The 12,504-nt window shown below is 35.1% G+C and overlaps 2 protein-coding genes across 2 annotated transcripts; both read right to left on the bottom strand.

Moving 5' to 3' along the window:
* Positions 1 to 2,215: 2,215 nt before the first annotated feature.
* LOC6576329 (venom dipeptidyl peptidase 4) lies at positions 2,216 to 7,643 on the bottom strand. The gene is given in 7 exon segments (XM_002002284.4): positions 2,216 to 2,603; positions 2,665 to 2,876; positions 2,939 to 3,202; positions 3,205 to 3,674; positions 4,436 to 5,352; positions 5,426 to 5,520; positions 7,315 to 7,643. Coding segments are annotated over 7 exon segments (2,229 nt in total). The 5' UTR covers positions 7,478 to 7,643; the 3' UTR covers positions 2,216 to 2,495.
* Positions 7,644 to 9,910: 2,267 nt separating this feature from the next.
* Positions 9,911 to 12,095, bottom strand: LOC6576330 (putative uncharacterized protein DDB_G0271606). The gene is made up of 2 exons (XM_002002285.4): positions 11,543 to 12,095; positions 9,911 to 11,475 (listed from the first exon to the last, which is right to left on the bottom strand). The coding sequence occupies exons 1-2, from the start codon at positions 11,914 to 11,916 to the stop codon at positions 10,320 to 10,322; spliced, it is 1,530 nt and encodes a 509-aa protein (XP_002002321.1). The 5' UTR covers positions 11,917 to 12,095; the 3' UTR covers positions 9,911 to 10,319.
* Positions 12,096 to 12,504: the final 409 nt, after the last annotated feature.

Genomic DNA, 12,504 nt, shown 5'->3' on the forward strand with positions numbered 1-12,504 from the left:
CACATACCTGCAGCTAGTATGTCTCTGTGTGAGTAGTGCACTCATACACACTTTTTGGCCCACGCATCTCTCATATTTTAATTATACTGGACGAACTGCAAAAATGTATGCAGCAGGGGATAAATAAAAACGCCTGCTGAATATGTTATTGTCTCTGCGTTCATTTAACATTTTACAGTGACAATTTAATTTAAAAAAATAAAGGCAGACAATTAATGTAAACAACGACAAAATATTGCTTTAAATAGCTCAACAGAAAGAGAGAGAGAGAGAGGGAGAGAGAGGAAGACAAAGTGACAGAGTGCGAAAGAGAGCAAAGAATAAACAGCTTAAATGCAACTACCAACATCGACGTTGTAAACATTACAGATTTCCTTTACTCTTCACTGTTTTATTGTTTTCGCATTTCATTTCCATTTGTTTTTCGTTTTTCGTGCTTTGTTTTTGTTGAGTTTTCTTCCTTTTTTTATTGTCGGCTTGCCACACACATTGGCGCAGCGATGCATAACTGACGCGACACCTGAGGGACACACAAAAGGCCAAAGCACGTTGCAGCAAATTTAACAGATTGAAAGGCAAGTCAATAAAACAAAGACTGAACAGAACAAAGAGGGAGAGATGGAGAGAGATGGGGGACAACAAATGATTGAAAAAAAAAAAAAAAAAAAAAACAATCAACAAATGTTCAACAAATACATTCGCGATTGACAGCACATTATAAAGTGCAAACAAAAAGTTGCTCTAACTTAAAGGGAATATACGTAAATATTTGCGTATTTGTAAATGGTATGATAACTTCAATTGGGCTGTTAATATTTTCTAATTTTTTTTTTATACAATTAAGAAAAAAATATAAAAACTACACATATTTACTAAACAAATTTAAAAAACATATAATTATTTCCTACAATATTGTGGTAAAAAAGAGTATATTAATACATAATATTTCATGAAATATTTCTATAAAACCAAAATGACAAAAATAAATAAATAATAAAGTATTTGACTCTTAAAATATACATTTTAATTCTTTTTAAATTAGATACTGTTATGAATCAAGCATTTTAAGGTTGTTTAAACTCTTGTAAATTTTCTTTATTTTAAGTATACAAAAGTCATAAACTATTTAAGGGAGTGAGTGAAGTAAATGTATTATACGTGTAACGTATTATAAGGATATTATTAAGTTTTAATATGTTTTAAATCAATGCTTGAATTTACAATTCAAGAATTATTATTATTATTAACTCTTCGAAGTAATCCTTATGTACTTATAACATTTTATATAATAAATAATCTATTTTTGTATTCCCTTCAGTTCCTGTTTCGATGTCACCTCTTCAGCTTCGAAGACGACGACGAACAGACTTTTATATTTTATTACCTCAATATTTTAGTGAAAGCCAGTAATTCTTTTTGTTATTATCTCCCACTGAGCTATTTAAATCAGGAATAATTAAAAATAAATAAATTTACAATTATATTGCTTTTACGACTTTTCATCGTTATGTTTGTCAACTACGTTTAACATGTCGTAGATATACAAATATAGATACTTATGTATTTGGCCGTGTGAGTCCTTCAGTATAATTTTAAGCTTTTCCATAAACTGAGCCTAATTAATTGCTTCTGAATCATATTTAATCCTCGCTTTTGGTGTAAGATATATACACAGTTGCAATAAATGTAATCGTAATTATCATTAATTCAAACCATATTCTCTCTCAATCTGCAAGGGCATTAATTTTGCATTTTAACCGTTTAATGCACTTTGCGGTTATGAGCCCCACCAAATGCCTGTGTTATTAAATTGTTAATAGTTATAGCGCTTTTCCTCTTTTCATTATTATTTTTTAACTTTGCTGTGACGTTGTGGTTGTAATATGTACCGTTAAATTGACCGTTGGCCACAATACACGTAGGCAGTTTTATTGAGCTTCCTGAATGGTTTATTATCGGACCATTTTAATGGATTTTCAATTGTAATGAATGCCTTTACAATTAATATATATATACATATATATATAATATATATTGTGTGACAAAATGAGTGAAGCAAGAAATAGGTAAGGTAACAAAATAAAACATTTTTAAAAATATATACAAAAGTTTATATTATAATGGTATTATACCTACCTCTGAAATATTAAGTTGAAGACAATATAATATAAAATATTAATAATAATATTTAATAGAGTATTCAAAAATCGATTCGTTAAAATTTTCATATATATATATATTTACATAGAGGCGATGACAGCTTTATGAAACGATAACACAGTTTGATATATCTTTGGAACATAATTAACCTTTGCATTATTTATCCATAGAGTTATTTGGTTTCCAAAAGGGCATTTAGCTGATTTACATGAATTAACCACTTTTACTAAAATCTTAAAAAAGTCTAAATTATACACTAATAATAATAAAAATAGCTTCCAATGTAAAAGTTCGCTCTGATACTGTACCAATCTATATACATATACATATATAATCTATCCTTTAGTGGCAGTTTTGTTCAGACAGTTGAGCCAGAAATGATCTATGGTATTATACAAATGCGGCAAAGCATTGCCAATGCTGTGGTTCTCATCAGTATAGGTCTATAAGAATAAAATATAATTACACTAATTTCATATAACTATAGTATCATATCATACGCACCTGCTCCTCAAAGGGTATATCAGCGCGCTGTAAGAGTTTGGACAACAACAGCGAGTGCTGATAATGCACATTGTCATCGCCCGAGCCATGGATTAGCAAAAAGCCATGAGTTCTGAAATTATCCAAATTGCTGAAGGCGCTGCTCTCATTGTACTTGAGCTCATTGTCGTTCACGGTGGGCAGGCCCATATAGCGTTCCGTATATATCGTATCTAAGTGAAGGAAATTCATTTTAAATATACAATATATACCCATGATGAGCTATCCGTATTACCGTAGTAAAGCCACGAGGTAACTGGCGCCACGGAAACACCGCATTTGAATACTTTCGCATTATCCTTTTCCAGAGTTTTTGCTGTCATATAGCCACCATAACTCCAGCCCCAAATGCCCGTGCGATTGGCATCGATAAACTTGAATTTTTGTTGCAGCAAGTTGGTGACAAAGATTTGATCCTCCACCTCGTGGTCGCCCAAATCATTGTTGACAGAGAACAGCAGCTTTTTGCCCTTATTTCCCGTGCCACGCCCATCGATGGGGCGTAAATGGTATTCCTTGTGGTGACTACAAAGGCATCGTAGCCGACAGTGAATGCATTCGTCACTCGCACCGAATTGGGTCCGCCGTAGACATTAACAATCATGGGATACTTTTTGCTCTCATCGAAATTAGGTGGCAACGCCAACTTGGCAATGCCGATGCTTCCATCTGCCAAGGTGACATTCAGAAAACGATATGTGGGCATCTGTTTAGTGGCCACCTGAGCGCGATAAGCGCTATTCAGCTCCCAGTCCGTAACCTTAGTATGTGTGGCCGATTCCCAGACCTGAGTATAGCTGGGATTGGGACCCGTGCAGCTGAGTGTGTAGTAGGAGAATCCCTTGCTAAATGTCGCAGTGGCAGAACGACACGTGGTCCCGTCTGCATCCACATTATTGCAACTCAGGCAATCGTCGTTGCTAAACACATGATACTGTGCCGGATCACCTGGCAGTGTGGCCTGATAGTAACTGAGCGATATTAGAGAGAAAAAGATATTAAGAGGGAGATCGATATATGAATTTTAATATCTTATACATACGTATATAACACGCATGTATGCATATGTATATAACAAAAAAGTACATCGGAAATTAAAGAGGAGCTCCAGATGAATATTTATGTTTGCTCTATTGACGTCAATAAATATTGATCGATATGATAATATCGGAACGTCAACTTTTCTAAATATACAAAACTGTTGTATATAGATTATCAGTAATTTTGCTTGAATATCGAATGATGATCAACATCGACTATTGACCCTCATTTCTTATGCACTCTAGATTATGATACAATCATATCATAGGAAATGGGAATGCTAATAAGCTTGAATGTGTATGCATTAATTCGTATAAATGTGTTCTAGGTAGGGTTTTGGTATTTTTAAGAGAAGTACTATTAGAGAGCTCAAATTTGTTTTGTTTGTCATAGATTGAAATTGATTAGGATCTGGATAGGATACATTGAAAGTGATCGCAGGTTTGATTCAATGTCTTCTAGCTGTCTTGGGCATAGAAATCTCAATTGGCCTTAATTTTGTACTATTTCCGTTTAATATTGATCAACTAATAACTGACCTCACGAGAAGTATTTAAAACTTGATCAATTGAAAGAGCACTACAAATCAGAATGGATTCATTGACAATGCCCTAGAGAGACTTTATTACATATTTATAGAACTAAGTACCCCTTTTATATATGTAGTTAGAAGTATATACCAAATACTTACAGCTTATCGTTGACCTCATCATAGCCATAGACATTGAGAACTGTGAACTCGCCACGCGATTTCCAGCTATTGAGGCCCGTTTCCAAATTGAGATTCCACACCTGATACCAGTTGTCGATGAAGTAGGCAAAGATGCAGTTCTGGCCATTCTTCAGGCATTTGGGCGTACTCATGGCCACCCAGCCGTCGGGTTCCTCAATCCTTGTCACCTCCTTGCACACGCCCTGTGGAGTGCAGCTCTGCAGCGTCGATAGATTCTGGCGACGATTCATCCAGGTGATGAGCAAATGATTATTATCCGACCAGACTACATTCTGAAGAATGTGATCGGAGCTAACAATGTCGACGGGCGCCACGATGCGTTGCATGATAGGATCGTTGTCGGCCAGATCGAACACCCTTAGGTAGACAGTCGGATTAGGTGTGCCGCTCTTCGGATACTTCAGATGCTCCTCATGTGGATACTGATAGTATTCATTTTCCGTGTCGCCATAGAGGAAATATCTGAAGGTCTCCACATTGGTGTCATTGAAGAAGCCAACGGCCAGTTTAGTGCCATCCGGCGACCACCAGAGGGCGCTGCCGCTGCTCAACACCTCCTCCTCATAGACCCAGTCGGGCACACCGTTATACACGATGCCATCTTTGCCATCCTCGGTGATGGCCACCTCCAGATTCTCGTTGAAATGGATGTGCACATTGTTCTGATAGACATACGCCAGCCGATCCTTGAGCGGCGACCAGGCGCAATACTGCAGCTTCTCGCCCTTGTGTATCTTGATCGCCGAGTTCGTTGCGATGTCATACACATCGTATTGGGCCACATTCGAGTAACGGAACTTCCCAGTCAAATTGTAGCGTACCAATATTTTGGTATTATCCGCAGAGAGCGTAAATGTAGCACCACTATATGTATTCTAAGAACGTATGTATATACGATTATATTTATTATTATTAATTAGTTTAATTTGTTTAATTTGGAATAAATACCAAAAATGTGGATTCCAAGAATACTGTATTTTGCTTTGTGGCTGCATTGTATTTGCGAATCGATCGATCACTAGCCGTATAATAGAATTCCTCGTCTATAATTAAAAGTGTTTTATTATTATTATTATATTATATTATATATACATATTATTATTATTATTTAGAATATGACTATTTTTAACTATTAAATTCAACATAAACATACAACAAATATATTTTTTATTATAATTTATATTTGCATTATAATTTATTTAGAATTTCTAAAAGAGGCTTACAACTTGTTTGTAAAATATTGAAGCTTTTTTTCTGTTTTAATTAAACCCTAAATTAAAACAATGTTTAACCAACGTCAATGAAGGCACCTAGAAACACCTGAATAGTATTTTGATTTAGCTCACAATTGGTCAGCTGGCGTGATTCAAGTATTTGTCAAGCTGTTTGTTATCATGGGGCTTGCTAATAGGAGTTGTGTTGACAATGAATGGAGCAACAATTAATTATTGCGCAATACCTTGATCTACTTCATACTCAAGAACAATTTCTAAGTGCCTTATTTGAGTTAAGAGGCTTAAATATATGTGTCATTTCTGGTATTACAAACTCATGTGCAATACTTAGTTGAGATTATAATTCATGTTTTAAATTTATTTTCATTGTTTATAGTGTGTTTTTTTTTTTTTTTTTTTTTTTAGATCTTTTAAGATTATATTTGCTAGGCTAAAATTATTGTTTGAAATATTTATGGTTCACCTCCATATTTTCTCTATCTATCTCTATCTCTCTCTCTTTATCTATCTTTATCTCCCACAAAAACTGTGTAGCACACATTGTTAGTACTTAAATAAATGAATAACATTAAAGTGTATTGATATTTCACTCTTCATTTCAGCAAACAAATTAACTAGCAATAAACAAACGTGCTCAATAATCAAAGTCAAAAATACTTGAAAAACTTGTTCCAATGACTTGCATAATAAAGGTTTCTATACCCCTTTGATGATAACTAAGTCGTGAAGTATATTAGCATTGTCATAATTATTAACAATGGCAGATCTATTCTTGAACTCCCAGAAACAGCGAATCTATTTCTCCAACTCCCTTTTGTTGGATTCTTTCTAAAAATTATACAAAGACAATTGAAGAACTTTTTTGTGAACAAGTTTTTCAAGAGCAGTTCGCACATGCTATGTAAGGGCTGTACAAACAGCTATAATTTGATAATCAACAATAATTCGATTGCTTGAGTCAAGATATGCTGATAAGATAAGAAGGAACGGAAAGTAGTTCGGCTAGATTATTATTATTTAGGGTCTACAGATATGAAAGTTTTATAGGGTATAACTCGTGATTGCAGGCGACTGAGCTAAAAGAAAGTTAAGAGCAAAAAAGTGGTATATAAATTTATATATAGCTTTAATTTTTTTTTTATAAATTGTTTAATTGAGATATATAAATTTAATTAGGACTACTCATATTTTGTTGAACTTTTATTTATTTATTTTTTGTTTTATTTAATTTTGTTACGTTATATTAATTCTTGCTATATACTTTTATATATATTTATATATTTTAGATTGACTGCAAATTATTCCAAGGTCAACAAATTGATCTTTTTGATATAAACTCTACACACAATAGCATCTATATAGCAACATTAATCAAAGCGATAACTTAGCATAACAGGGAAATGACCTCAACAGAATGAATCTATTCAGCTCACGCGTCATTGTCATTGCGGGGACTCTCCCTGCACGAATGCGACGGCGATAAGCTGCGCTTGAATAGCTTTGTGGGTTAAACCAACAAACAGCATAAATAATACCCCGCCTGATGATAACAAGTGGGAGGAGAAGTAGCAGCAGTAGCAGCAGCAACAATAAGTAGCTCACCTGTTATCCACGTGCCATTGAAGCCGCGCATGCCAGAGGTGCCATAAATGGCACCGAGCAGGTCCCACGGCGTCTTCTCATCATCAGCTGTTGGTAATTTGATGATCGAGGCGTGCGACAAGCCGAACGCGCACAGCAAAAGCAGCGCCAGAACAACATTCATAATTTTACGCCAAAAAAAACTACAGCAACAGCAACAACAATAAGAAACAGACAGAAACAGAAACACGCAAAAACGAAAGTGAGAAAAAAAACGGAAGATAAAAGTGACGACAACGAGCTTCAGGCGCAGCAGCTCGCTGCGACGCAACAACAGAACTTGAACTGAAACCGAAATCAATGTTAACACCCACTTAAATAAAAATGTTAACTAACATTCGCTGCCGCGACTCAATCGAAGAGCCGAGCACCGCTAAAAATACCCGAATTCGATTTGAATTGATAAGTGAATTAGGTTGTTCCACACACAATAAGGAATTACTTATCAATTAATTTTGTCAAAACAATCTTAAGGCGAACTCTGGCAGCTAGTCGACGATTGAATACCCTGTAATGTCTGTTTTTAAAGCAGAGATGATCATTTAATGAAATTGAATATTTGCAATATCTTGCGGTAATATTTTACAATTTACAATTGTTTCATCTTTATAATACCCTGTAGACCTCCACTTATATATAAGTAAATTGTAATATACTATACCATAACATATATACCATAACAATTGTAAATTGTATATATACTATACCATAACTTGATTTATTCCATATTTAAAATGTATTACTGACAATTAACTTCAACTATGTTAACGACGCATGATCAAATGTTTTATGTTATTATGTGCTTATCTCAAAGTTGATTATGATGAATACAAATTGAATAGTCGACCCATAAATACATAATTTATATACACCTATATACATATAGATACATAAATACATAAACATATTATACATTATTATTACACATTCATACATCTATAAATGAATGCGAATTTAACCACCGGTATTGCCGTGCTGCACTGTCGCATACGAACGAGAAATTAACATAAACACAGTGTAAATGAAAGAGAGAGAACGAGATACAGCGCTTATCCACGATTGAGCGATGTTAGATCACGATTAAGTAATAGTAGGTTATGCAAAGCGGTCTGTTAAGTTAACGGTGTGACATCATGAATATGAAACAACACTGTTAGCTATCAATAAACAAAATAAACTTAGCTGAGCGGATGGATTTTATTATTTATATTAAGCATTTACTATGTATAGATTCTAAAATCCAACTAATAATTTTTGCTCTGGCTGTGGTGTTATCTTTTCACCTGCAAAACGCATTAAAAACAATAAGTAACGACTACATTTTTACAGCAATTGGCATTGGCTTTCATTACCATTGTTATCAATAACAACTCTTGCACTTTAATTAATTCCCAACTCGTACCTTAGATAACTCACCTGTTATCCAAGTGCAATTAACTTCTGCTGCGCTACGCTAAACAATGCTTCAGACAATGTCCAATTCGTCTTCATAAAAGATTTAGCTCCGGTTGCACTTGGGAAAATAAGTGTGAAAACGTACCAAAAATGAATATATAACAAATTATACTATCATTATTAATGACCCTAGCACCACCCTAGTCAATAACTAACTAAATTTAAAGAAACTTGAAATGTGGAAACAATTCTTAACAGCGTAACAAGTTTGATATAATGTCAATTAATACATTAAAGCATATCATAATAATTCAAACTAAATTCTGGAGGTTAGATACCAATATACCCTATGAATAAATAGCAAGAGCATAAAAAAAGAAGAAAGAAATATCAACTATATACATTGACTTGACTAATTAAAGAAATATATTTATTTCAATAAACTAATTATTAAATTTGATTTATTTTATTACTATTATTATTATTATTTATTTATTTTTCGCTGTTTTTTTAGACTTTTTTTTTACATATTTATAATTATAATTGAATTATTTTTAATTTTTATTTATTAATTTTTTTCTTATAGAAACTCAGACATGCAAATTAATAATTTCAGCGAAAAAAAAAAAGCTAGCGGGACTTCACTGTTTTTTGGAAAAGACCCCATGGGTCTATTGAGTTGCTGAACTGCTTTAACATCTTGTACTCCACATTAATAAAGCAGTTTTGTAATAGAAACGGAAATAGTTGAGTTGTAGCACGATATCGAAAAGCTAGACTAAAGGTATTACAAATGAAAGGAACTAAAGATATGCCAAAGTAATCTTGAATGTATAAAAGATAACTTATCTATAAGCCTATCTATAAATATCTTTCAGCTGACATATGGCAGTGGGTTAAGCTTTGACTGTCAAAATTGTTGAGGCTCACAGTTTAAAACCAAAAAGAATTAAAGATATTAAATAGTCTAAAAATAAATCAATTAATGATATTATAGTATATTATAGATATTATAGTATATATAGATCATATGATGATATATAGATATATATATGTATTTCACATTGATTTATAATATTAGATTTCTTTTGTTGATTTATATTGCCACCATATGATCTCTATATAATATATATTTAATTGGTCTTCCAATATAAACATAATATACTTTTTGTTGGTTTTTAATTATAAATTTCTTTTTAATATTTCTTTTTTTTTACAATCTTTATTTAGAGTTATGCTTAGTGTTATAAACAGAGTTTTGTTTTATATTGTTTATTTTAAGAGAGAGTACTGATTAAAACATATAGTACGGACATTCTACCGATTGACCGATACGACATTAATGCAATGACGAAAATTTCATATCATTTTGTCGCCTTAGATTCTACAAATTTCAATTAGATCTTAAATTTGTATTACAATAATTATTAGTATTATTTTCATTTTTATTTCTTTTATTTTATTTTTTTAGACTTATGACAACTAGTTTAAGTGGTAAACATAGAACGCTACCGGGGCTCGGGATATATTGAATTAAAAGATTTCTTTCTATCCATTGCTTCGTCGCGTTTTTACTGTGGCGGCGGTTGCGGCTGTGGTTGCTGCTGTTGCTGCTGCAGGTGCGGCAATTGCATGACACGCGCCAAGATATGCGCCTGCTGCTCCAGGCACTTGGGGAAGAACGTCTGCAGCAGCTCCAGCTTGCGCTCCTCCAGCTCCAAACGTTGTCGCGAGATCTTCGTTTGCTCTGCTAGCAATTGATTCTTACGACGTACTTCCTCCATGTACATGGACTCCAATGAGTCGGCCGCCGGCGGATTGCTGGAGCCAAAGGGTCGCCCTCGCTTGCGTGGCGTCGGTACTGGCGTAGCCACAGCATTGCTGTTGCTGTTGTTGCTGTTGCTGCTGGCAGCTGTCAGTGCTGGCGGCTGCATATGTGCGCCATTGCTGCTGTTTGTTGCCACGCTGATGGTGTTGTTGGTGCTGTTGATGTAGGCAACCGCTGTAATAGCCTGATGATTGATACTGGATGTTGGGGCGCTATTGTTGCTATTGCTGTTGTTGTAGCCGCCTGCATAGCTGGCTGGCTCATAGCCAGACTGAAATTGTTGTTGTTGCTGCTGCTGCTGTTGTTGTTGCTGCTGCTGCTGTTGTTGTTGTTGTTGCTGTTGCTGCAGTTGCTGCGGCGTTTGTAGCTCCAGTAGCTGTGCGGGCTCCGCTGGTGAATACTGTTGCATTCGCTCTTGAAATGGCATTGAGCGATAGTCCTCGTCGTCGTATTCCTGTTTGATATCATCATACTGATCCGTAAACAGTTCCGTATTGAAGCTCATTGAATTGTTGTTGTTACTGTTGCTATTGTTGTTGTTGATATTGTTACTGCTGCTGTTGCTATTGTTGCTGTAATAATTATTGGCCGTTGGCTCAGCTGTTAAATTAAGCACCGACTGTTGCTGCGGGTGTGTTTGCTGCTGTTGTTGTTGTTGGTGTTGCTGCTGCTGTTGTCGCTGTTGCTGTTGCTGCTGTTGCTGTTGCTGCTGTTGCTGTTGCTGTTGCTCGTCGTCGCGTGGCGGCGACACATCTCGATTGTTGAGTAACACCTCTGGTGGCAAGGGCTCTGCATTTTTAGGCCTGTGTAAGTTCTTCAATATGCGATTGATTAAATCATATTTTTTCCAGCGCAAAGGAAAACTCGATGGATCCGTTTGCAGCTGTTTCTTCACCTGACTGAAAGGTACAAGAATTTCCCCGATTTACAGTTTAATCGATACAAATCCAATGATATAAAACCTACCGAAATTTAGCTCTTGTCTGATTAACCTTCATTTGTATTTCCTCTGGCTTTACGTCCACGGCGAAGCGTTCGCGCAGCTCTTCGGACCACTGGCCAAAGTAAACGGTATTTTTACCGGTGCGTGTGAGACGCCAATTGTCCCGGCCCCAGATCTCATAGAGCCGCTCCTCCTCGCTGGGCGTCCAATAACGTCGCGCCTTCTCCTTGGACTTTACCTCCAACTGCTCCTGGTTGCCACACATCGTGGCCTCCGGTTCGACGTCAGCGACGTTCGGATTTAGATTCGGATTTGTGTTCGCAATCACGTTCGCATTTCCAGCGCCGGCCGCAGCACTCCCTCCGCCTAGATTCACAGGCAAATTTTCGTAGTCCATGCGAGCACCAGGCTTGACTTTTATCCTTTTTCGAATTACTATCGAAACAGTTAATAGTTATCAATGCGCTGCATTACCTTAATCCATTTTTAAACTGTTGGGCCACATTTATTATACACCAGCTTCACTTTTTCGCATAGAAAATCAACAACTAGGGATGGCTGCATCTATCGATTGGCATATGCAAAAAATGTCGATAGGTATACTTTCGATTGCTTGTTGGAAATGGTTATGAATGAATTTTAGCTTTGCCGAAGTTAAAACAAGTTGAAACTCTTTTATTTAACTCATTGAGGAAATAACGTATTTTTGATAAGTATTCATTAAATAAATCCTAAATATATTTTAATCATTTATTATATATCGGTAATCTCCCATCAATAACAATTCAATGTACACATACGAGTGTGACCTTCTACTTGGAAGCTATAAAATCCCAGAAAAATATTAACATACTGAAAGTAAAATACATTGCCAATAAAAGTGGTATGATGACCAACATTAAAAATAAATTATTTAAGTAATATGAATGAGTGAAATAGAAATTTTATTAATTAGGAAAATAAAACACAATTTTATATGCATAAC

The sequence above is a fragment of the Drosophila mojavensis genome, unplaced genomic scaffold (genome assembly GCF_018153725.1).
Source record: "Drosophila mojavensis isolate 15081-1352.22 unplaced genomic scaffold, ASM1815372v1 contig_36, whole genome shotgun sequence".
NCBI lineage: Eukaryota > Metazoa > Arthropoda > Insecta > Diptera > Drosophilidae > Drosophila > Drosophila mojavensis.